The 26,413-nt window shown below is 53.5% G+C and overlaps 1 protein-coding gene across 1 annotated transcript in view; it reads right to left on the bottom strand.

Moving 5' to 3' along the window:
• RREB1 (ras responsive element binding protein 1) overlaps window positions 1-26,413 on the bottom strand; it is a 58,070-nt gene that overhangs the window by 18,221 nt on the left and 13,436 nt on the right. The window contains exons 6-7 of the mRNA XM_068960474.1: window positions 11,287-11,431; window positions 10,688-10,824 (exon numbers count right to left, since the gene is read on the bottom strand). Coding sequence (XP_068816575.1) covers window positions 10,688-10,824; window positions 11,287-11,431 — 282 coding nt within the window. The remainder of the gene's footprint in view (window positions 1-10,687; window positions 10,825-11,286; window positions 11,432-26,413) is intronic.

Genomic DNA, 26,413 nt, shown 5'->3' on the forward strand with positions numbered 1-26,413 from the left:
TATATTTTGTGTAGAATATTTGCAGAGTATTTACAATTAATCTTTACCAGCACCAGGACCTTGCAACAAACATCTAAGCTCACGGCCCCCTAGCAACCCAGAGAGTGTGTGATGGCCCCATCACACTGGAAGTCGAGGCCCCGTCCCCGCTCAGGAACGGAAGACAGCAGGGCGCGCTCCATCTGCTGGAGGCAGGCTCCTTGAGCAAAGTCAGGTAAAGGGGTAGGGCGGGAACTTCACTTAAAAAAAATTACGCACATTAAATATTTTACTCAATCTAAACCATTCAGTTGACCCTTATTATTTGCAGATTCAGTGTTTGTGAACTTGCCACCTTGCTAAAATCTGCAAACCCACATCAGCATTTGTGGCATGTTCTGGGACAGGGCGGGAGGAGTCAGCCGCTAGACACACATGTTCCCCGCTGGGCTTGGTCAAGGAGATGCTCTGCTCGTTCGTTTCAGCTCTGACTGTAAGTGAGTGTCCTCGTTGTCTCTTCGCTGCCACTTCTCTAGCGTTCCGGGGCCTCTTCCTGATGATTCTGTTTAAAATGGTCACCAAGAGCAGTGCTGAGAGCCGCTCAGTGTCCCCAACAGCTGGAAGCCCGTGACAGGCTTTGCAGAGAAAAATGCGCGTGTGAGATGAGCTACAGTGCCGTCAGCTGTTTCAGTTCAATGGTGATGCGTCAATGGTATATATTAAACAGAAATACACTTAATAAAACAAGTTTATGTACTGGTTACTACATGAAATGTGAGCAGAGGCTTGCAGGAAACAAACCCTGTGTTTCCTCCAGGAGCAACGGTCCAGTGCCAGCTAACTTTGCGTTCTGGAACCTTTACAGAACATACCTACTGTGGAACGAGAGCCCACGATTTGCTCCCTCACCCGTCTTTTCTGGGGGCCAAGCGGTGTGAGGCACTGTGATACGACATCTTTGCTTTCTGGCTTTAGACGATCTAAGGTAGAGCAAGAACTGAGATTTCTGCACACCGAACTCAACCGGCACCTAGGTTCTCATGATCATTCCTCTCGCCTGTTCACACGGGCCTTATCCACCCTACATTTGACAAAAAAACAAATAACAAAACCTACCCAATCTGAATTATGTGCAAGTCTGCCCAACTTCGTTTTCATAGAGACTATTCTTTATAAAAAAAAAAAATTGACTGGCTTATACAGCAAATAATTACAAGCATTACTGACATAAACAGGTTGGGGAGAGAGAATCCTGACTCTCAGCAGCCGGCAGGTCAACTGCAGGTGAGCAGGTGGGCGTGGGCAGAGGGCTGCACTCTTGTTGGACTTTCAACCTTAGAGTTGAAAGATTTTTTTTCTAAGCATATGTCTCAAATCAGCTTGCTGTCTTGAGAAGTGTGTGTGTGTGATCCATCTTTTTGGATTTATATACACACATGTATTTGCATGCATGTGTATCAGTTCAGTTGCTCAGTCGTGTCCGACTCTTTGACCAACCCCATGGACTGCAGCACGCCAGCCTTCCCTGTCCATCACCAATTCCCGGAGTTTACTCAGAGTCATGTCCATTGAGTTGGTGATGCCATCCCACCATCTCATCCTCTGTCGTCCCCTTCTCCTCCTGCCTTCAATCTTTCCCAGCATCAGGGTCTTTTCCAATGAGTCAGTTCTTTGCATCAAATGGCCAAAGTATTGGAGTTTCAGCTTCAGCATCACTCCTTCCAATGAACATTCAGGGCTGATTTCTTTTAGGATGGACTGGTTGGATCTCCTTGCAGTCCAACAGACTCTCAAGAGTCTTCTCCAGCACCACAGTTCAAAAGCATCAGTTCATCAGCACTCAACTTTCATTATAGTCCAACTCTCACATCCATACCTGACTACTAGAAAAACCATAGCTTTGGCTAGACAGACCTTTGTTGGCAAAGTAATGTCTCTGCTTTTTAATATGCTGTCTAGATTGGTCATAGCTTTTCTTCCAAGGAATATTATAAAACATAAAAAAAAAAAATCCTATTACTTTGCTCTTGTGCCCCAGAGATCTTTTTGAGCGCCCTCCTCTTTTGAGACCATGGCCTCAGTGTGGGCTGTACTGGCATTCCACACGAGGACACCCACACGTGGGTCACACAGGGAATGAGGGTGCCTTGGAAGGTGGTGAAGCGGGTTTACTGCCTGCTCTCACAGCTGTGAATTTATCTAGGAATATCTATTTCCTCCTCCATTCTCCTGTTGGCCTTCAATCCCCTCCCGTTTCTGGCACGTGGGACCAAGTCTCACGCATGGTGGGTGCTCAGCACAAGTGCCAGAAGCGCTCGCTGCCAGCCACAGGCCGCATCCTCGAGGAAGGCGGGTGTGGAGCGGTGGGGCCTGGGCATGGGACCCAGACACTGGGAGTGGGCAGTCGGAGTGGGTGGCCTTGGACAGCTTGTTTCATCTGTATTCCAGCTGCCTGCTGTGTAAAACTTCCCAGACGTGGCTGAGATAAGACTCCCTCAGGACCTTGTGCAAACCAGGTTCCCAGGGCCACGGCGGATGGGCTGGCATCAGAGGAACTAGGGAGGGACCCAGGAATCTGCAGGTGAGCAAGCATACCAGGCGCCTCTTATGTCAGACAAGCTGGGAAAATCAATGACAGTGAGAAGCAAGCAAGAGGTCTGGAATCTCTGAGCAACTGTGGCTGCAGCCTGGGAGAGCTCTCTCTTGCTGCGGGGCCCTGTTCTCTCCCATCTGTATGTGGGCACCTTCAGTTACTGTAACTGTTAACAAAGGTAACACTATGCTTGGAGAACTGCAAGGCACTAGACCAAACCTCACCATTACTTTACCATGCTAGGAACAAAAAAGCCATAACCCGCTTCCTGGGAACTACCAGCAAACACGAAAATGCAGAAAACGTGGAATTTTAGTTTCAAAGGGACACCCGGTCCTGTACACTCGAGAACCTCACAGAACAACAGAGGGTCTCCCCTGATGCTGGTCCACCTGGGGGCGCCCTGGGAGGAGCGGGTGTCCTTCCCAGTCCCCGCCCCGTGCCCCCCCCCCCCCTTCCTCAGCAGCTCTCGGCCACAGCCCCAACTGAGAGCCTTCTCATGACGCGAGATGAGCCCTCCGTCCACCATGTCACACCTCTGTTTCCATAGGATTTCAACCAAGGTGCTCCTGTTTCACTTCTGATAGGATACAGCCTGTCATCTCACAAACAAACTTCTCAAAAAGTGACAGAGGAAAAAAAGCAAAATACCCTGCTTTGAAATCTGGAGCACCTCGAGAGGCTGGGTGAACAGAAGGAAAGAACCCTCCTGGGGGAAAAATGCTGCCTCCTCTGCCACACTTGGACCTCTGTCTGTGGACAGACTTTAAGTGAAACCACAGCCGGAGAGCGTCACCCAGAGATGGCTAGGCTGCCTTTGTCAGCCAGACACTCGGTTCCTCTGGAGGTCCAGTGGGGGTCACTGCGAATCTGCAGGCGGCGCTGCTGGCTGCAGACGCGGGCCTGGGGTTGGCTGCTAACCTCACTCGGGCCTGGCGCCGTCGCGAGGGCCACAGCTTCTGGTCGGGTGGTCCCCAGCACTCTCCCCTCACCCCCCGGTTTGAAGGGGCGGGGATCTTTCAACCCTGCCAGGAACTCGTGAACAGCACGCTGTAAACTATTTAGGTGGAGTGGAACTGTGCTGGAGGACAGTTTCATTTTGCAAGTGATCTGACGACGCGCCAGAGGGAGACGGCACAGATCCGAGGTGGCCGGAAGCTGAGGGCGACTTTCCCAAGTGGAAACTAACTTCGCTGTCAGTGAGATAAATGCATTTAATGGGGGAAGTGTATCTAGCTGTAGGGCTTAAAGAAGGTAAGAAAATTCCATCCACTCTTCAGAGAACAAACCTTTCTTTTCTTCTTTTTAAGCTACACACTGTAATAGACTGCCATAAAGAAAACAAATTTAAGTAAACGTGCGATTACTTAACGAAACTCAGGGATGAAAAGTAATGTGGACATCCTGCCTGCCCTCGCCTTACGGAAGGACCATCACCTACATGTGAATGCCAAATCCTTCTGCTCACAGGAGCGCTGTTTCTGTGCCCCAGGTAGCTCACCAGGGCCCGCTGTACCCAGAACACTTGAATTCCAGCACATGCTGGTCAGTGCTTCGAGGAGAAAGGAAGCCCGTTTAGTCCAGAACGCTGGGAGGGCACCCCACTCCTCCAACTGTGGGCTCTTTCCTCCCATGGGGATGCTCTTTTCTGGGGCAGGGGCAGCAGTTTACTGGGGTGGGGGGCTGAGGTTTGGGGGCCTGCAGAGCTGGAGCTTCTGGAAGTGGAGGGGGGAGGCCGCTGTCTGAGGCTTGTCTGTTCCGCCTGCCACAGCAGCACCTGCAGGGTCACTGAGGGGTGTGGGGAGGGGTGAGGTGGAGACGGGAAGGGCTGGGCTGGGGGTCCCAGGGGAGAGAAATGCCTCGGGGGCAGCATGCAGTGGAGTGAGCCAAGTTTCCATCGTGGCCCCCGGCATTCAAAGGAACAGATGGCAGGACCGGGGGCTGCCGGCGCTGGGCTGGAGGGAGGCAGCGGATCCCAGGCGCCTGCACCACGGGCCCGCCCCGTCCCTTCTCCTTCAGAGACCACACACACTCACGGTCCCTCTGCACTGGGGCTCTGCCCCAACAGTGCCTGCACTGCAGAGAGAGCGCCGTGGACGTGGTCAGAGAAGGCTGACCCCCACGGGAGCGGCGAGCCACTCTGATCCTGAGTCCCCCTGCCGGTCCCAGCTCAGCTTTGGCCCCCTCGGCAGGCGGACAGGACAGTGAGGCTGGGGCGGGGCCGCGGCTCCAGGAGGTTGGGGAGTGCTTGCCTCTGGTGGCTGGGATCGTCCGTTTCAGTTTTCACAGGACTCTAATGCAAATGAGTGACATTCAGGCCCAGATGCACGACTAGTCGCAACAAAGCAAGAGTCAGGATCTTAAATACCGGGGTGGAAGACTGACATGCACCACAGTGCAGCCAACGGGGCAGACGATAGCGGAGGCCGTTCTTTACTACACATGCCCTTCCTTCCTCCTTGGTTATTTTTCAGACGAAAACTGCAGAATCCTGGGCTGGGGTGGGCACGCACTGGGCTGGCATGGGCTCTGTGCAGGGCGAGGGGGACAGGAAGGAGCTGGCCTCACAGTAGGGCTGACAGGGAATCAGCAGGACTGATTCACAATAAAGGCTTCAGCCATGAAGCAGGGAACCGGCAGCTACTCTTGGTGCGGGTTTCCCAAGCAACCTTCCTGAAGGATCCACAGTGGGCGGGGAGCTCACACATCCATGGAGGACAGAGTCAAGTCAAGATAATGCAGGGGCAAGATCGCCAGCAGAGGGATCTAAAGTGGAAGACGAGGCCATGAGAAAGCTTTAAAAAAAACGTGTTTTAAGGCTGTGGCTGAACAGTTCTGGGCCTAACCCATCGTGGGGTTTGCTTGGTAACTCCTTGTTCATCTGGTGACCCTTACTCCCACGCTGTTCCATCATGTTTCCTAGTTAAGGGACAGACAGCTGACCCCCACCCCAAGAAAGGGTTAAAAAACTTTTTTCTCCTCACTCCGCTCAGCATATTTTCGAAGGACTGCTTTGGCAAATTTTAAACATCAGGAAACACATTTCTTTAGAATCTCAGGTTTCCCCAATCATCGAAGGGAGGCCATGCGCGGTAGTTTGAAGGCACGAGGTCCATTCAAGCTTGTGACCACCGGGGGTTCTGCACAGGTGGATCACATCATTTGGGAGGCAGGATGTAAAACGAAATTTAGATTGCCATTCAGTTACCCAGTCTTTACAAAGGCGAAAGGAGATAAAGGTGGCTCTATTACGATAACGACTAAAGGCCAAATTGCTCGCCTTTTCTCGGTCAAGTAACCATCAGCAGTACCTGGAGAAGCCCTGGAATTTGCTGTCTTCTGTCACCGGAATGGGATTCCCAAGGAGCAACGGGAACCCAAAACTGCTGTAAGTGTTGTGAGGTTTAAAACATTAAAAACAACACTAAACATTAGTATCAGAAGTAAATGTTCACTGAGTATTACAATCTGAGCACTGCAGCTGCCTCCTCATCCTCACAATGGTCCCCAAGTCCATCTTCCAGACAGGGAGGCTGAGCCCAAGGTCACTGAGATGCCGGCCACAGGTCAGACTGCAGGGGGCTGCCGTTCGAAGCACGGAGATGGCAGGTGCCCCTGGGCTCTGTACGCCCCGGGTCATATCCTCACCACCCGGGACCCTGCACAGCGGCTTCTCCGGGAGTCCTCCCTGCACCTTGTCATCAGAATCTGTGAAACGCCTCGCTGAGAAAGGGGCAGGCACCCTGCTCACTTCCTTGAGATACTGAATGTCTTGCTCATTATAGTGTTTTAATTGAGGGACTGACATTCCTTTTTTAAAAGGATTTCATGCTTCGTTTTTCCTGTTCGGTCTTCAGAGGCGAGAAGGGGTGAGTGCAAACAACCTCTCGTCCGGGCTCCACCCGCCTCAGACATTCCTCTCCCCTCCTGCCCACCCTCGCTGCCCTCCCTTGCGTCCCGGCCAGAGAACTGACATCCAACAGCTGCACTAATCTCTCCCAGTTGCTGGGAGCAACGGTGAGGGCCCTGTGACAGGGCCCTGGCCCGCGGGAGCCTGCCCTCCCCACGCCCAGGAATCCGCGGGGCTGCACAAGCCGTCCCGATGCCCTGCAGGCCTGCTCAACCCAAGTAACGCAGGGTGAAGCTGGGCAGGTCCAGGGACCGGCTCAGCAGGGGCTGGGGTCAGCCCAGGATCAGCGGCCACACCGCCCCACGGGGCCGAGTCACAGAGAGGCCCCTGGGCGTGGTGGGGGTCAGCCCTAACAAAGACGCTCCAGCTTCCGTCCAGTCAGGGGAGGGGTCTTCCGCCATTCGGCCAGCAGCGTGTTTCAAACCTGCCTCTGGCTGGCTGGACCTGGGCCCCGGGGATCTTGAATACGAGATGCTGAAGCGTATTCTGCGATACCCCTTTCCTATATTTAGGATGACATTTAGCAACTGTGGGGCCAGCGCCATGTGAATCGGTCTCAGGGGCCCCATGCAGGTGACGAGTGTGCGGGGGAAGAAGCGCAGTGAGGGAGGCGGCCAGTCCTGGGAGCCCAGCGGCAGGTTCTGGGGCCGCCCGCCTTCCCCTGGTGCAGCTGCACCTGCAGAGCCCCCTCGTGGCCCCACCTCCTAACCCGTAATCCCAGGGCATGTCTTCTTCACAACCAGCATCCACACTGACACGCCTCAGCCCCGCCGTGACCACGCGGCCGCCTCTGCTCGGCCCTGGGAGGCAGTCCCGGCCGGCCCACACACGACCCCCTCTCACTTGTCTCTGCCGTCGCTGCTCTCAAGTCTGGTCATGGGCCCGGCACACAACAAGCACCCGTTCATTTGCTGGATACGTTTTAATGGAATTAAAAAATTACTTATTACCTGGTCTCCTTTAATTAAGAAGCCATATAAGATTACATGAGAACTTCTGCAAAACTTCCCCTTCAGCTGCAGCTAACACCCCTGTGGCCACCCAGCTGTCCCCTCTCCCAGCCAGGCCCCCGTCAGCCGGAGACCAGTCCCTCATTCACTGAAAGGTGTCTTCTGCAACAAAGCCCTCCCAGCCGCATGTGGGCCTGCCCGAGGCCCGTGCACGCGTGTGGACTGCTGGGGGCTTGGAAAGTGCATGTTCCAAAGAGATGGGCTGCTCCCGATACTGGCTGGCAAAGACTGTATGAGAGCGAGACTGTAAACCACGTCACTGACAACTTTTGTACTGACGTTGTATTTTGGCCATATCGATACATCAGCAAAGCGTGACCCTCCTTCACAACGTCCTGTTCCTTTTTAGGGCGTGGCTCCTAGAAAACTGAACGTGGCCCCCGCGGCTCCCCTCGCGCTCGCGGCTTCCCTCGTGGCCGCTGCTGACCCGGACTTCCCTCCCGCTGACTCTCCTCGGGTGGCGGACTGCCTGCTACTGTTCTATTCTTATAACCAGGCCTGATATTCAGCACCAGCACAGCCTCGCACAGGGATGTCCCCGCTGCATCCACCTGCTCCTTCAACACTCTGTCTTATCACCTCTGGTCCCCGGGGCCAGCTTTCAGGAGCCTCTGGTCCTCATCTGGGGGGCTGGACACAGCCGAGTCACTGCTGGTCACACCAGGGCAAAAGCAAACCCAGCACGTGGAGACACACTCGCCACGGCGGCTTCGTGTCCTCCTCCTGCTCCAGCGCCCACTTCGTTAATGTGAAACACAGGGGCCTGCAGGAGAACAGCCTCGGCGTTTACACGAATTTGGATTTCCAGTGATTTTTATGAAGGAACAGCGGGCACCTTGCCAGCTTTGGGGGTGGGGGTAAGGGCAGGAGAGCGCGAGAGAGAAGCCAACAGCTGTTTCGAGTTATAAACTTCTGTCTAAACTGGTAGCATCCCACTGTGGTTCTGCTGCCTTTGGGGTTTGCAAATGGACTGGGCGCCTATTTTAGCTCTGGGTTAACAAGCAGTCTCTCCCACCAGCTACTGTCACAGTTCACTGCCCGGCTGGGCCCTGCTGGCTCAGGCCTGCCTCCAGGCATCCTGAGAGCAGGGGACTGCGTAGACGGCAGAGCGGAGAGGGGAGAAGGGAGGTTAACTCTGTTCTGTAATTGACTCCTCTGGTTTCCAGACACAAGCCCCACCCACTAGACCGGGCCAGCTGGTGGGCCTGCGGTGGATGCGGGGCAGGCTCTTCTCACAGCTCTGCCGGAGGGGCCCGCCGGCCACAGGCCTCCTGTGGTCCTCCCCCCAATCAAACGGGGCCAGCACCAAGCGGGCGAGGGAGACGGGCGGGACTGGAGGTTTACCGTCACAGCTGTGGCGTCCCGGTGGGTGAACTATGTCCCAGATCACATGGAGCACTGAGCCAGGGTTGGGGGCAGTCCCCGTCCCCATCCTCTCCGAGCGGCAGGCCCCGCTCCAGAAGTGCCCACGCCCGATAGGAGGCACCTCACCTCCCCCTGTCACCGCCACCCACTGCGGTTCAGGCTCCAGCTGCCCAGACTGCTCTCCTGAGAGCCAGGCTGCTTCCCGTCGGAGAGAATCTCCTAGAAGACAGTCACGGGGTACTTCCAGAGACGTGTCTGATCACAGACCAAAGTCCGGAGTGAGAGCAAAGCTGGGGAGGGCAGACACAAGCGGCGAGTGGACCAGGCGCCCCGTGGTGCCGGGTCAGGGGCACCCCCCAGCGGGGGCCGGGGTCGCCGAGGTGATGCCTGCCTCTGCCCACGATGCAGCGCCTGAGGCTGGTCTGGTAACCTGGGCTCCGCGCATGCATCCTGGCTCCAGAGGATGCTCTCAGCAGTCACCACCCCTGCCAGCCCACACCCGGGGTGGTACGGATGCTTAGGAAACCAGGAAGTCAAGCTCCTGACTCTCCTGGGACAACAGGGCCTATGAAAGGAAGAGCTCAGGGCTTTTCTTGGTAGACAGAATGTCAACTGTGAAGAGGTGGGTTTCAGAGTCAGAGGATTTCCGGCCTGAAAGGGAACCCGGGGCGAGCTGGCCCAGCTCCCCTTCGTGGCGCCGACGCCGCTGGTCCAGGCCCACGAGAGCAGCGGCGGGATGGGCCCCGGGCCTTACTGCCCGGCTGTGCCCGCCCGTCACACTCCTCGATTCCCTCGGACAGGGCAGTCACTTGGAGACATTTTCTAGCACTTCAACTGCTCAGACTTTAATCTGCCCATAATTTTTTTTTCTCTCTAATGGAAAAATGTCAAGCTAATGTGATGAAGGATAATGCAATCTGACACGGCTTTAACTTGCTGGCTTCTCCCTCGAACACAAACGTCTTTACTGCCTCGGACCTTTTCACTCCTCAGACACAACCAAACACGTGCCCCCAGGAAGGAAATCTGGTGCATGGGCCGGTGAGTCAGACAAACAGATGTCCACATTTCTGAACCGCCAAGCTGCATTCTGAGACCCAAAGCTGCAGCCACGTGCGCCCTGGCCTCTGCGCTGGGGACCCTCGGCCGGGCCCCTCAGGACGCGCCACTTTCCAGTCTCGTGAGGCCTGGGGCTCCCTAGGGTAGCCCTTCTGGAGGCAGAGGGGCCTGCCCAGCAGGATCACTGGGCTCCCTGCCTGATGACGACACAGCGGTAAAGGTGGGGAAGGAGAGCTGAGGTCCCCAGCCCAGCCCCAAATTCTGCCAGAGGCTTCACCACCACCGGCTTGCCCTGCCTGGGACCACCGAGGATCAGAAAACCCACCCCTCCGTCACTGCGGCCGCACCAGGCTTCATTCAGGTGCCTTGTCCTGCTGGACAGAGCTCGGCCTTGCCCCCAGCACTTTCCTGGCTTCCTGTGCTACCGGCCCAGTCCCGTGGGCACCTGCCCTGCACCCCCATCCTTACCACCCACGTGGGTGCACCTCATGAGCACTGGGGCTGCAACGCCTTCTGTGCAGAAAACGCATCTGCTCCCCAGAGCCCTGTGCTGGGAGGCTCCCCGTGTGCAGGGACTCAGAGGGGTGGCCCAGGGGCCCTGCTCAGAGTGCAGGAAGCACTGGGACCCTGGGGAAGCCTCCTGCGGCCGCAGCCACCTGTGTGGCCTTGCCAGTGCCCCCAGCACTGTGACGGGCTCAGTCACAGGCTGGAGGGATGGGAGGGGGGGGCGTTGCACCCTGCACCAGCACGGCCTGCCTGGCCTGCTCCTACCTCAGCGGGTTATCCGAATGTGTCTCCATGTGGGTCTCCAGCCCGTACTTGCACACAAACTCCTTGAAACAGAGTGGGCAGTGAGACACCTCCTCAGTTTTCCTCTCCGCGTCACCCAGCGGCCCGTCCTCCACCATCTGAGGGGAAAGGAGAAGCACAGGGTCACGAGGGGCCCCTGCACGCTCTGACCAGGCGGCCGAACACGCCCCCGGCCCGCTCCCTCCTGTTCAGCCCCCTCAATTCAACTGATGTCCACGGAGCGCCCAATATCGGCCAGGCGCTGGGAGTAAATGGGGGACGACAGGAGAGGCCCCAGGGCTGGGGAAGCCCCTGTTCTAGCTGGAGAAACAAAAACAGCCTGGAACAACAGAACAAGCTCTTTACATCATCAGTGGGCTCAGCTGGGGGCTCCACAAAGCAAGGATGGACACACGCGCTTTTCTCCAGGTACCTTATGAAACAGCACAAGGAAACACAGCTGAAAAGCCTGGGAGTGGGGGTCTGCCAAGTCCCCAGGCTGAGAAACTGAAGGCTGGGGGATTTCAGCCAGGAGCCCCTGGGCTGCACGCGCATTCATGCGGGGGCAGGGTGGGGAGGACCTTCTTGGCTGGCGCCGGGTCTTCCTTCTCCGACTCCGCTTCGTGACTCAGTTTCCTCTTGGAGGACAGCCGCCTGCGCTTCAGCGGGGATGGGGGGGCTGCGGCTGGGGAGCTGTTGGGGTCCTTCTCGTGGATCTTCATGTGTCTGCAAAGAACACACACACACACACACAATGTGACCTAGGAAAGAACACTGGGTTGGTTTATTTTAAATGTCTTCCATTTGGGCACTGGTACTTAAAAGTTTTCCTTAGTTAAGAGATACGGGGGTGTAATTTATTTAGTGACTTCGTTTTAAAAGCCTTATAATCTCCTTGAACTCCTCTTAAAGCTCTCACAACGAAGTACTGGCCAAAAACGTGGCTCAGCGCCTTGCTCTCTTGTTGGGAGATGTTTGTGAACTTCGCTGGCACCAAAGAGAGGAAAGCAAGCCATCTGACGACCTGCTCCACTTACGCAGACAAGCTGCACTATTTGGGGACACATAATTCTATAGGCAAAAGGAGTCCCAGGTACTACCACCAGTTCACTCGGTGGCTCTGGAACCCAGCCCCTGCCTACCAGGAGAACGTGTCCTCTCCTGCCTTTGGAAGCATGCTGGGGTCAGATGTGAGAAGTGCTGACCCAGCACATGTCTGAAGTGCCTCCGACCTGAAAGCCTGCCCTTGCTCTCCGAGGTCTCTCCCAGATCATGAGAGTGGCTGGGACAATGGTTAAGTTACCTGTTCCAACCCTGACATCTACAGGACCAGGAATATACGTACAAGGAAGGATTCCATTAGTATGCACACGCCTGCTCCAAAAGGAGAGTCTCAGGGGCGACCTGACTTAAGTGACCTTACGTTATCAAGTTCTAAAGCAAACATCCTAGGAACCAGGTCCCAAGAGCTATAGGAAGGAAAGAATAGCCTTACAAAAAGATAGTCAGTCTCAATTTCCTCGCTTTGTGGCATGAGAGGTTGACTTTTCCTAATGACAGTCATCACTGGCATCACCATCTCCGAACAGGGTTAAACTGTGCCAGATGTGGGAATGTGGCCACGGCGCTTTATAAATAACTCTCTGATGGGATTATTGTACTGGAGACATTCTCAGGAATGGGAAAAAACAGCAACATTTTCATAAATGATCCTGTCACACTTCTAAAAAGAAGTTCTGTTCAGCTCACGCTCACTCTCTGCTGTACTTTATTTACCGGAGACAGGCTTGGGAGGAAAGGGCTGAGAAGCTCATGAACCATGAGGAGCAACAGTTCAGGCTCTCAGGCCAAAGATCCGACCGGAAGGCTGGGTTCTTCACCTCTGCCTCCAGGGACCACTGTGAGTCTCCCTCCTGTGAGTGTGTGGAGGTGAGAGCCAGAGCTTCCCTGGTTCTGATCCTGCAGACGTGTTCTTGGGGGTGGAGGGGTCCCTGGGGCAGCCCCTGACCACACTAACCCCTGTCCAAAGCGCACCAGCCCAGTCGTCCACCAGCAGGTGAGATGTGGCCTCACCTTTGAGGAGTGGGTTCAGGGAAGGCGGCTCAGCCCAACCCTCTGCTTTCTTAGGGGGACTCAGTGTGGTGGGTCAGAAAGATCTAGTGGGAGAAAATGGTAAAGAATCACAGACAACCGTCATGCCCACGTCCACACAATTCCTTGCTCAGGTTATCGGGAAATGAAGCTTTATTATTCTTTTTGGCCCCTTAAGGCCTTCAGAGAGTTAATGGGAGACAAACAGCTTTGTTCTAAGCACCCCCTCTATTTCAAGGCGGCTGAGAGTTAGGGAGATCATCACTTAATATCAGTGTATGGAGAAAAAAAATGGCTGGCAAGTTTCTTTCAACATTTATCATATGGCGTATTCCAATTTAAGAAGTGTAAAAACTTTTTTTTTAAGGCATCTAAGAATTGAGGACGCTTACTTCTTGGAAGGAAGGTTATGACCAACCTAGAGAGCATATTAAAAAGCAGAGACATTACTTTGCCAACAAAGGTCTGTCTAGTCAAGGCTATGGTTTTTCCAGTGGTCACGTATGGATGTGAAAGTTGGACTATAAAGAAAGCTGAGCACCAAAGAATTGATGCTTTTGAACTGTGGTGTTGGAGAAGACTCTTGAGAGTCTGTTGGACTGCAAGGAGATCCAACCAGTCCATCTTAAAGGAGATCAGTCCTGGATGTTCACTGGAAGGACTGATGCTGAAGCTGAAACTCCAATACTTTGGCCACCTCATGCGAAGTTGACTCAATGGAAAAGACTCTGATGCTGGGAGGGATTGGGGGCAGGAGGAGAAGGGGACGACAGAGGATGAGACGGCTGGATGGCATCACTGACTCGATGGACATGAGTGTGAGTAAACTCTGGGAGTTGGTGATGGACAGGGAGGCCTGGCGAGCTGTGATTCATGCGGTTGCAAAGAGTCGGACACAACTGAGCGACTGAACTGAACTGAACTGACTGAAGAATTGAGGAAATGTGATAATACTAAGGGATGTAAATTAGTACCAAACCCATCGTTTCAACAGATCACTCAAAATTAACTTCAAAAACGAATACCCTTTCTACAGCCGATAGGTTACTGGTGCGATTGACACGAGGCCACGATCACCGTGCGAACACTGGGAACCAGAGCTGACGACTGCAAGCAGTTCACAAGCTCATCTCAAGCTACACCTTTTTTATCATGTGACACCAATGGTCATGAGATTGGTGCTTTATTACCCAGCTCCTGGGATGCAGGAGGGAGGTGGTTTTCAGGGAGCAGAGGGAGAAGGGGAAACTGGAGCCAGGAACCTCTCCTAGACTAGGATCGATTTTGCAGACGAGGCCGCTGAGGTGCAGAGGCTGACACACCAGGGCCAACGCCAAGGTCTGTGCTGTCTCCCAGACTGCCTCAAAGGCCGGGCCTCTGCCTCTCTGCTCCAGAGCGCAGGCCAGAACCTTGGGGCTCTTCTCTGAGCCCCAGACACTTCCTCCCCGAGTGGCTGTGGCCCACTGTGTCACGACTGTCACCCAGCTCTAACCTGCAGGAGAACGGACGGCTCCAGGTCGGGCCTCGACGCTCCCACCTCCAGCCCTGACTTGTTGCTGATGGCACGGGGACAGGACAAGGGCAAGGTTGTCTCCGGGGCTTGGCGGCAAGGACGAGGCTCCTGAGCTCGGCAGCCGCTCCAGCTCCCTCGCTGAACCCAGCTGGAGCGTCACTTCAGAGCCATGCTCCTCCAGTCAAACCCTGCTCACCGGCCAAGACACAGGGTTCCCAGCCTGTCCTCGTAGTGACGGGCGGTGCGAGCTCTGGAGGCGCACTTAAGAGCTTGATTTGGGGCATTTCTGGACTTGGATGTGATCTGCACTTACAGACTCTTCCTACCCTGACCCCTTTTCTTCTCTCCAATAGCAGGAGCGGTCACAGGAGCGTCCACTTCCTCCCAGACGCTCACAGGAAGTGGGGGGAGTCGCCATGGGGAACCACCGATGGCCTCTTCCCTGCAGAGCAGGGCCAGAACGTGGGGACGGTGGGCAAGGAGGAGATGCCCATTTCTCTTCTTTAGAAGACCTGGCTCTGTTGTTCTTCCAGGTTTCATTTCAAGGGCTAATTCATCTAATTTCTAAGTTCCATCCTAAGAACCAACAAATTACATGAGCCTCAGGCCTGGAAGTGGGGTGAGATGCGGTCCAACCACCCACGTGGCACAGAACGTCCCTCAGCCCTGCGCCACCATTCAGTTCTGACTGAATGCTTCCAGAAACAAGGACTCTCCATTTCAACAAGGCCAAGTGTTAAAACCATCTTCCTTGTGTTGAGTCAGAACTTTCTTCCTTCCTTTAAACACCTGTCCATCCTCGGGGGCAAAAGTCAGGCTGCCTTCTCTGCTGCAGGGCTGCTCCTCAGACAGTTCACGGTGAGGTCTGCGTCTCTCCAAAGTTCCTCTCCTTGGAACCAAACAGTTCTGACTCCTTCAGTCAGCGCCTCCCAGTTCTGCCCTCCGGAGTTCTCTGCTGGTAGAACCGGTTGCTACTCATCGTGGAATACTCTCCCATTTGTGAATACCCTTCATGAAGTGATGGGTCAGAAGTAAACACCCATTTGGATGTGGTCTGAGTCGGGGGCACACACAGGGCTGGGACGACATGTCCTGAGGTCGTGGAGATTGAGCTGGGGTTCCGGGCGGGGTGTAACAGCGACGTCACCCTCTCAGCTCCCGCTCAGACCTCCGCAAGTCCTCCCATCAAACTGCCGTCGAGCCCCGTGTGCTCCATCCCATAGCTGAGCAGTGAACAGCTCTTCTCTCTCCAGGGAGGCAAGAATGAGAAAGGTTGATGGTTTCTGTGGTACAGAAGCCGACACAGCGCGAAGGCTGCTGTGGTACAGAAAGCTGGCTCTCACGCGCTGTGGATGGGGCTGAACACCGGTAGCAACTTTTCCCCAAAGCAGCTGAGTGACAGGGATCTGAGTTTTAATCCATATGCCCTTTATTCCAATAATTCCACTCCCAGAAACTTGTCTTGAAGGCTAATACCTGGAAATAGGTTGAAAGATCTATGCACAAGGATGGACTCAGATGGAAATGCGACAAAGACTGTGAGCCACAGGATTCCTGACTGGCCCTGACACTGGACGCTGACCGCCCCGCTGTCCCCCTTGTTCCTCCTCCGTACTGGGCCGGCTGAGCTTCTAAAGCAGGGATCCAGGCCCACACTCTTTGTCAACGCTTCTGGTGGTCCACTCTCGGACCTGCCTGCTTCTGGGGCCTCCCGTACGGGCCCCTGCCCTGGCCTTGGGCACTTTCACTCCGGCGCTCCCCATGCCTGCTCCAGCACGACAGCCACTGGACCCCAGTCACGCTCTTCACCCCTTCCCGCTGCTCACAGGGCCGTTCACTATCAGAGCGGGAAGCTGACGCTTTCTGGACATTAAGCGCTACACCTCTCCTAGGCCCATTCTTCAGTGTACCAGCAACCCTGCATAAGTCCACCAGGGAGAAAAACACCCCACAGAACTGGGAAATGAAACCTTCTTATCTCGGGGGTAAGAGTCCTTGAAAAACCTGCAGTAAGTTTAAAGGAGCACCTCTTAGAAGGTGTCCCCACGGCAGGTCTCAAGCCTCCTCCAAGCTTGCTGGTGTCTGATTTACGAGTGAAGGTCAAAGCTCAGGCAGGATCTAGATACCGCCAGGGTCTGCTCGCTTCTCAGTCTGAATTTCTGCACAGGTATCACTGATCTGGGCTCTGAGTGAACGGCATCGTGAGGAAGGCACCCTTTTCAGCCAACAGGACGCGAACCGTACTCTAAAGCAGCACCCAGCGCCACTCGGGGCCCCGCCAGACCGCAGTCAACAGGCTCACACAGGTTTTTACAGCCTCATTACAGACAACTCCCCATCCCTACCCGGGCTGGCTGTGCTTTTACAACAAAGCCTCATGATAACCAGCGAGGGAGCAGACGAGAGTAAGAGGCACTGCGGCCCTACGGCCTACTTTCTGGGCTGAAGAAAAGTTAAATCTCCAGAAGGATTTGTGTGTTTTCCCATCAGAAGCTGGGGGAGGCGTTCCAGGGTGTGGAGAATGACCGTGTAAGTCAATCAGGCCCTGGGCTGGCAACGCTCAGGCGGGGAGTGAAGACAGGTGGACGCGGGCCCACAGGCACCTTCAGGTGAGCAGGTGTTGTCAGGCTCGGTCACGCTCACCCAGAGGCAGGCCCGCCAGCCACGGCGGGGTGGGGGGAAGGAGGCGTGATCCGCCTAATAGGCTAAAGAGACGGAGCCTGGGGAAGGGTCTAGAAGGCAGCCGGGCATGAGGCACAGGCCTTGGAGAGGCATACCCCGCAGTCTGCATCCTCTGCGGGGAGCTGGCGGCAGGGCGCGCCGGGTGGAACAGTTGGACGCTGCACACCGCCAGCGGGCCAGGCTCCTGCTGGGCGCCATGCGGCCGGTGGAGGCTGTGACCACAGAGGCTTCCTCCTCGTTGCTGATACTCAAGGGAAACGCGTCCTGAGACCAGGGGCCGCCCGCTCTTCTTGTGCCTACCACGGCCTGGTCCTCTGGCGCTACCGCGCCAGGACGACTCGGCTGTGTGGGAAGTTAGGGGATCTAGGCTCAGGGCAGGCGCAGCCGGGGTCCAGGGCCACAGACTCGTGAACATGCACCCGCCTCTGCCCTCCCCGCAGCCCCGCTCCGGGTTCCTGCTCCGTCTCAAGTCTCACGGGAGGCCTCGGGACAGACCCTTCTGCACCGATGGGTCAGGCCGGGGTCACGACGCCTGAGGAGCATCTCCCCTCCCGCCCCCTCTCCGCAGGCCCTGTTGCTCTCCGACGTCCCGCTGACACTGGAAGCCGCCGTCTTTAGCACAGGATCTCAGGACAAGCCTCCGGCCGACTATTCAGAAGACAGAGCCTATAATGCTCCTTTTCAAGCCCTCCCCTCCTGACCTTCAAATCCAGCGCAGGGAGCTTGGGGGTCAGCCCCCGTCAGTAAATACCAGCTCGTAAAAACCCCTATTCTAGACCTGCTCCTCATAGCCCGGCCTTTCAATCTGAATTCCCTGAACCCTCCTGTACTTTCCCCTTTTGCCTGCCCTTGCTTTGCTGAAGTAATCTTTCACTTAGAACACTCACAAAGACACTCAGTATCCATTTCCACGTAAAACTATGGATTCTGAGAACAAAGGGAAGACCCCAGAGGCCGCGTGAGCTGACTGCTGTCCTGGCCCATCCGGTGCTAATGCAGAGAATCAGAGTGGCTGCTCTCCTCTCTGACAGCCCCTGGCGATTTCAGGGCAGCTGCCTGGTGCGTAGACTCTTTTCACCCCTGGGCTGGACGCCTCCGTGTCTTCAGCCTCCCTGTACGCCCAGGGCCAGCTGTGGCCCAGCAGGGCCTAGATCTGGGGTCTTGGGCGAGGGAGGCCTTCAGCTGGGAGCCATCCCCTCTGAGGGCAGCATCTGCCACTCGTGTCCCCAGAGAAGGCCCTTCCGTGGCAGAGAGCTAAGAACCAATGCTTCACGGCGGGATGGGAGAACACGAGGCACCCAGATCTTTCCTCACTTCGGCCCCGAGGGGAGCCTGCCTTCCCCTTCTACCCGGACGGCAGAACCCAGCTGTTCATGTCCTTTTTCAGAGAGGAGGAGGAAAAGATGGACTCTCTGGGGAGTAAGAGGGTGCCCAGGCACTCTGGGCTGCTCCCCAGCCTTTTAAAAAGAGGAACGAGAAGTGCCTGGGCTGGGCCATTCAAGACGGCCTGCCGTGCCGCAGGGGGAAGGCTACCATGGGTGCGGGTGCAGGAGCTCAACACCGCAGCGGGGACACCATCCGGCGCGACCTGGGGGCCGTCGAGACAGAGACATCGCACGGGGCTCCGCAGGTGAGCCCCACCTGGAAACACCGACTGGACCACACAGCCCTGCCTCTGCGCGCAGCTAACGGCCTGTATTTAAGCAAACGGAGGCTCGCCGGGGGCGACGCGCTGGCCCACGTGCTGTGCTGTGGGGGAGGAGGGCCCAGGGGTGCTGGTGCCTTCAGCTGAACCCCGAGCTGTCGCAGACCTCGGTCTTCCCACCTGCAAAATGGGCAGGCCTCCCAAGGGCGCTGGGTTATAGAAGCCGAGAGTGAGGCTGGAGAGCAGCTGCTGCGTCCAAGTGACCCCTTACGCAACCGCATCTCTGGTTTAAGGAAACACCCTCTCCTCGCTGAAGGCCAACGAGCTCGCCATCAACCCAGAACCCTGCAGGAAGCAGAGGAGAAAGGCCACCGAGGAGCAGGAAGGTACGCACACACCCCACGAGTGGGCTCTTGTGTGGTAAACACACGTGCTAGGATTTTTGTGTTGTTCATTCACTCCTTTATCTTTTTTTTTGGAGGGGGGTGGTGTAAACTCTGCTGCTAATCACCTTCCTTAACAAATCAGAAAAGACGTTGACAGTTTCGATGTCTGCTAGCACCGGCTTGTTCAGCCCAAACAGGTTGGACAAGTTGAATATTTAAACAAAGGTGGAAAAATGCGAGGTATAAAGCAGGACGTGCCGAGTGGCCTACAGCCAGCGTCCTGCAGGTCCCAGTTTGCGATCTAACGCTGGCTCCCTCTCTTCCTCCGTCCTCCTCGCTCTGCTGCTTTCACGGTTATCCAACTGAACGGGACACAGCCTCGAGATCGGCTCAACGTTCCTGGCGAGGGGGGCGTGTGCGAGAGAAGGGAGCTGAGGCTGGCTCCCCACGCCGCATCCCGTTCCAGGGCCTTGCCACCCAAGTCCCGACTTCCACCCGGCACAACTGCCAGGCCACTCAAGTGTGGGCAAGCAAAGATGCTCCAGAGTTTGATGCCATTCACCACTTTTACCTGGTGCAACCGAGCTTTCGAAATATTTAGACAAGATACGTCAAAAATACTGTGCCACCTGCACCCAACATTTCTTTTGCGTCTGCTTAATCTCCAGCACAAACTAAGAGACAAACACCACCTCTGCCAAAACAGAAGACAAGCTAAGCGGTAAACCTCGGCATCCAGTCGGCCACGTGGTAAGAGACAATTTAATTAGGAGGGAGATCATAAATGTGAGAAACAGTGATGCAAAGAACAAAATGCTTGGCTGGTGTTTACCACCTGCCCATGCTGGGATGGTCCTATGAACAAACTCTCTCCAGCTTAAGTGGACTTAAACTGGTCCTTCAGAAGAAAACGCAGAATCAAACTGACAGACATTTTTCAAATATCCTTTCAAAAAATAAAATAAGCTCTGCTGGAGGGGCTGAAGGGGTAGCTCTGCCATTTCCTTATCCTAGTGTCTTACGGGAGGAATAAAATCCTATGACCAACGCCTGCCACCTGTTCCTTTTCTCAGGGAAGAGTGGTAGCGTTCTACCACGTGCAGACTTCTCAGATGTAAAGTAAGAGTTCTGAAAAGGACTACAGACTATCGTCCAACAGCAAGTCCACATGAAAAATGTAAAAACACCACAAAACAAGCAATTCAAACAAAGGAAAACAACAAACTGGAAGTCTTCAAATAACGACGAGGGTGTGCACAATTCAGAGAAGATACAGGAACACAGACCCTGCTGTCACGTCCTTGGGACGCAGCCTGAAATCCTCAAGGTCAAAGGGCACAGGGTCAGTTCTCTCGGTTTTGTAAATACTCATGCTCACCGTCACAGAGGAGGGACTAGTGGGTTAAACTTTCCTCAGGGAGAAGAGCGAGGAATATCTGATGTGAGCCAGCATTTAATCCTCGTAACAACAACTTCTCTGAGCAGAGTGCCACCCCCGTTATAGACGAAGGGATGGAGGCCCTCGTCCCCGTTCTGAGGAGCATCCTTACCAGCCTCAGCCAGAGAGGAAGGAAGAACTCTCAGGGGACCCACAGAGAGGCCGCCTTTATTTCAGCAATCACCGAAGTTGAAATAATAGCGTACAAATTTCAATTCCAGCCAACGAGATGCAAAAAAGGCTAAAAACGTTTAACTATAATTAAACAATAAACCATTTGGTGAAAGATTAATAAAGCTATTGGGGAAAAGTGGTAACTTAAGACATTCTGCTGTGATAAACGGACTTATAAATGTTCACTCTTAAGGGGAAAGTTCTGGGCCTCTCAATAATGCAGACTTCCACGAGAGGGAAAAGCATGTTAAGTGGAATCATCAAGGAATGGGGTAATACACTTCAATGACTTTTTTTTCCTGGTTAAAGAGAAAAAAAAGTTTACACTTTCGTAATAGAAAAGGCTTTTTAAACTGTACCCGAAGTATGCCCACTCCAGTAGAGAGTACTAAATATACTGAAACGTCCTTGTAACCACGTACTATCATGAACAAGACAGCCGCCAGAACTGAGGGCCACACGTCCAACACAGTTCACAGCTGTGCTGACTGCACAGACGACGTTAAAATCTCTTTCACACAAACCCCTCAGTCTTCAGCGGGCTGCCAAGTACATCATCTTCTAAGGGCACCCAAAAGTGGAAAGGCTTCTGAGCGCCCCCGAAAGGCGTTTTCTCCTCGTCTGTCTTTCCCTCTAGCGAAGGGGACACTCAGCTACAGGTAAGAATTGTGTTAGCACCCCCCTGCTTTTTAGTAGGACTATTCTCAAGGAAACGCAATGCTCACATAGTCCTGGGTAGGTGACCCCTAGACTCTCACCCTACAGGGGCCTCCTTCTGCTGCCTCCCTCCTCCTCACAGGGGCCCTGGGACTGAGATGCGTTTCCGGGGGGGGCGGGCCGAGCCCCGCGTGCGCACCCCCACTCCTGAGAAGGGGCAGGCATGAGGCCAGAGAGCGCGCCCCGGGCACCTGACCGTCGCCGTGGCTACTTTTCACAGGGGGCTTCCTCTTGCTGGACCTGGAGGCTACAGAAGCGACCCTCCCGTCTCGCGGCCCGGTCTCCGCTCCTCCTGCCTTCTGTCCCGACCCACAGCGCAGCAGCAGAGGCCAAGGCCGAGGCCTGGCTGCGCCCGAGCGGCTGAGAGTGCCGTGCTAAATTCAGAGCCTCCGTGCTCTCATCTGTCACGGAGCAGGTCACATTTCTGTGCGGCCAATGTTGGAACACAGAAGCCTCTGTTCCTGAAGACGGCTCATGATGCGCGGGCATCCCCGGGCCCGTCTCCTGTGGGGAGGGATGGACGCAGGCGTGTCCACGGCAGCAGGAGAGCAGGGCGATGGGATGACTCTCCAGGGGCGCCCCCGCCTCACCTCTACCTTCTGCACACACAGCTGAGCTGAGGACACAGCCTGCTCTTTCTGCACTCCCCTCTAAACAACGGAGAGGTTGGGAAAGTGTGCTCCCGCCAGCGTCTCTCTCCTGTGTGTTCCTAACATGACAAGGACTCTGAGACTCTCTTTACAGCTTAAAGGTCTACAGTTTGTAAGATGAGGAGCAAAGGAGAAATTAATTTCCTATTTTCCGAGGCCATTATAGTCTGCAAAAGGAAAATCCCCATTTCAGAGGTCTGATTCTTTCCAGAGGAGATTTGTGCCATTCTCTCTTTCAAGCATCATCGCTTCTTCACAGCTCTGCTGTCCAGCACTTTCTGGAAAGTTTTTGCAGATTGCAAAGCTCAGTGCCCTTTTTCCTACACTGAGCTCTCCCAGAGGGTGTGCTCTGGCTCAGTTTCCCAAGTTTGTTTTGGAAGACAAGCACCGCTCAATCCAAAATTTCAACATGGGAGCAACTGATAAAGAATTCTGGGAAGTTCAAAGCTGGAGCTGCAGCAGTGTTTCCGTGATACCTGTTTTGCACTGCGATGGCAACCTATTAGTCTGCTCAGGAACTAAGCTGCGGTTCGAAAGGTTTGGGAAAGGATTTTTAAACCTCAAAAACATGAGAATCCGCAGACAGGGAAGTGGTAACTTGAAAAACCGTCCCAGATATGGTAATAAATTGAGATGGTCTCCTCTGAAATTTCTTTAAAATAAGCTGGAATCTGTATCACTGCAGTCTCCCTGTTTACCAGATATACAACTACTTTTAAAAGTAATTTAAATGAATTTCCTGGAATGAAATTATAGTAAGTTATGGGCTGTACCTGAGCTACAGTGCAACTATCAACATGACGACACATAATTTAATCTGCTTTCTGATTCAGTGAAGTTTATTTTTCTTTTTATTAATATGATAATTCTACTGGGTTGACTACAAGGTGATGGTCCTCTCATAAAACTAAGGTAAAAGAAACTACAAAAAGGTCGATTAGCCTAATAAATGAAGATAACAAACACATTCTCATACAATGACTAGTGGCTGAAAAAGACAGAGTGACTTGCTTTTAGACAGAGGGTGGCTGCAAAGGTACCTCATTAAAATTAGCTAGGCGTGACCTGAACTGAACAGGACGGAGCTCCTGGCGTCCGTGCTGTGAGATGTGTGAGCCCCTCTGGGTGCTGAAGCAGCCAGAGTCCGGGGTGGAGCCCAGATCTGCCTCCTCCACGGCTGCTCAGCCCTAAATCCGGGGAAGGTGGGGCTTATCCAGGGGAGAGGGCACACGGAGGCTGGTGCAGCACGCATGTGCGTGTGGACAACCTCAGGAAAGGGGTGAGCAGGAGGCCGAGGGCAGGGGTACTACAAGTTCCCAGACCAGCCCTGGCGAGTCGGGGCTTGGCAAATTGGATCTAGAGATCCACACCACGGGGGGTTGGTGTTTCGGCAGGGGTCTTACTGAGTCTGCACCCCCGAGGGGAGGGACTGAAGATCAGAGCACAGAGCTGTGTCACAGGAGGCTGGCGCAGGAAAGGGGGCCCGGGACGGGTTAGAAACGAGGCAGAGCAGGGATGGGGGTGGGCGTCCAGGCTGCACAGGCCCGGCCTCCGCCTGGGCTCCAGAGCCCCCACCGGGGGCTCCCTGGCTCTCCCAGCCCAGATGCTGCGGCAGACCTCGGGGAGTGGCAGGGCGGCCGCCGAAGGCAAATGAGAAACACAGCTTTGGTCCTGAGAAGCAAACACACAGCCCACTGACTTCCTTCCAGGCTCTGAAAGTCAAGCGAGGATGCGGCCCATCAGAACTGGGGGGCGCACAGTCTTTTCAACCCCAGAGCAGCTCTGGCCCCTGACGAGTGTAACACAGGTACGTGCCCAGGAGAGACCACAGCTCACCATCCTGGCATCAGATCCTGGAACAGATCCACCGGACCAGTGAATCTTACTCTGCTCTTTCTGGCACATTTTTGTAAGTGTTTTCACATTTTTATAATTTTTCTTTACCCCCAAAAGTACAGTTGCACCAACAAACGAAGGTGGTGATGACTGTGACTGATTACCAAACACCAAATGTTTCTTTTAACCCATGGTTTGCAATTTTCTACAGGAGTGTAATAAGCTCAAATATCCCAAGTAAATTCTTTTAAATTTAAGTTACAGGTTTAGGATAGCAAAAACAAAAGAAAAAACTTCTTCATTATTTTCTGGCATCTTACGAATAGTCAGTCAGCCGCTGCGTTTCCCTTCAGTGGCACATGCGGCACTAGTGACGCACTAATGAACTGACATTATCCTCTGCGCGCTGCACGCGCTCATTCCCACAGTCGGTTCCCACTGAATCCCCACAATGCTCCCACTGGCACAGACATCATTGCTTTTTGCAGATGAAGTAACCAAGACTCAGAGAGGTCAGTTAACCTGCCAGGGTCACACAGCGAGGAGTGCGTGCCTCTCAGAGATTATCACAGGATGCCGTCAGCTCCGAAAACACAAACTCAGAAACACCTCTCAGCCAGGACATTCCCCAGGTCGCTGCAAGCCTTCACAATGCTTTCACAAACACTGCACTTGAGTGCAAGTTCTAAGTGAGGTTTTACCATGCCACTTTGGTGAGGTACAGAAAAATCAGAGATTTCTGAAAAGTTCTGCAGAATTAAAAATAGAATTCAGTCCCCAACAATTAGTCCTCTCCTGTAAATCAAGATGACTCACACAATAAAATCAGCGCAAAATAAAAAATTAGCACAAACATCCCTAATAAACGGTAATTTACATAAATGAAAATCTCAGGGTAATAGCAACGGTTGGCCTAGAAAAAAGTCAAAATAATTTTTAACAACACATGCATGCTAAGTTGCTTCAGTCGTGTCAGACTCTTTGCAACCCCATGGACTGTAGCCCGCCAGGCTCCTCTGTCCATGGGATTCTCCAGGCAAGAATACTGGAGTGGGTTGCCATGCCCTCCTCCAGGGGATCTTCCTGACCCTGGAATCAAACCCGCGTCTTTTATGTCTCCTGTATTGGCAGGTGGGTTCTGATGGTGATTCCAGGCTCACCAAATAGAGTGGACTATGCTAGCTGGATGGCTCAAATAGTTTAACATTGAAAATGATGTTTTACTACAGGAAATTATTTTGAAAGAGAGTAAAGCTTGAAAGAGTGCTTTCTTCTAGTATACAAAGCGACATACATTCTTTCTAATACACAGGCTGCATCAGTTATTTCTCATGGCCTCTAAGCCTGACAGCCTATGTTCCAACCCTGGCACTGACTGTGGTCCTAAGCAAGCTTCCTCATCTGCAAAATGGGATGATAACGGTACAAACCTTACAGGTAAGAGCACATGAAGATAAGCAAATATCTACGAGGAGACAGAAGGACGATGTATAAACCAGCTGGAACTGACAGCACCTCTGAAAAACACTCCACCCAACAGCAGCAGGAATACACGCTCGTAACAACATGAGACGTTCTCTGGGATAGACCATATGCTCAGTTATAAACCCAGCCTCAATAAATTAAAGGGAAAAAAAAAATTGAAATCATGGAACGCTTTCTTCAATTAACAATTCAATGAAGTTCAAAATTAGTAATAGAAAGAAATTTGAGAAGTTGTAAATATGTGAAATCAAACATACTCTTAAATAACCAATGGAAAAAAATCACAGAAAAACTAGAAAATACTTTGAGATGAATGAAAAGGAAAATACAACATACAAAAATTTATGGAATGTTATGAAAGCTTTAAACAAGAAACATTTACAGCTGTAAATGCCTGTCATAAAAACATTCTCGAATGAATAGTCTTTACCTGAAACTCTAGAAAGAGATGAGCAAGCTAAACTTAGAGCAGACGGGAGGGAAACAGCCATGCTTGGAGCAGAAAATTTAAAAAACAGAGAACAGAAAAGCAACGGGGGAAACAAGTCAACAAACTGAAAAGTTACTTCTTTTAACGCTAAGTTGCTTCACTACTGTCTGACTCATTGCAACCCAGACTGCAGCCCGCCAGGCTCCTCCGTCCACGGGACTTTCTAGGCAAGAACACTGGAGTGGGTTGCCATGCCCTTCTCCAGTGGATCTTCCCGACCCAGAGATCGAATGTCTTCTGCGTTGGCAGTCGGGTTCTTTACCGCCAGCGCCACCTGGGAAACCCCTGTTTCTTTGAAGAGACGACCAACAAAATTATTAAATGTTCAGCTAGATCGACTAAGGAAAAAAACTGAGAAGGCTCAGATTGGTAACATCAGGAAGGAAAGAGGAGACATTACTGACCTTATAGAATAAAGAGGATCGCAAGGCGACACTAAGAGCAACTGTGCACCAGCCAACCAGATAACTCTGATGAGATGGCTAAATTCCTACAAAAGACGTGACTACTGAAACCGTCTCCAAGGAGAAACAGAAGAGGTGAACAGAACTATCACAAGCAAAGAAACTGAATTAGTCCCTCAAAAACCTCTCGGGAAGAA

This window comes from Capricornis sumatraensis, chromosome 22 (assembly GCF_032405125.1).
Source record: "Capricornis sumatraensis isolate serow.1 chromosome 22, serow.2, whole genome shotgun sequence".
NCBI classification, from domain to species: Eukaryota; Metazoa; Chordata; class Mammalia; order Artiodactyla; family Bovidae; genus Capricornis; species Capricornis sumatraensis.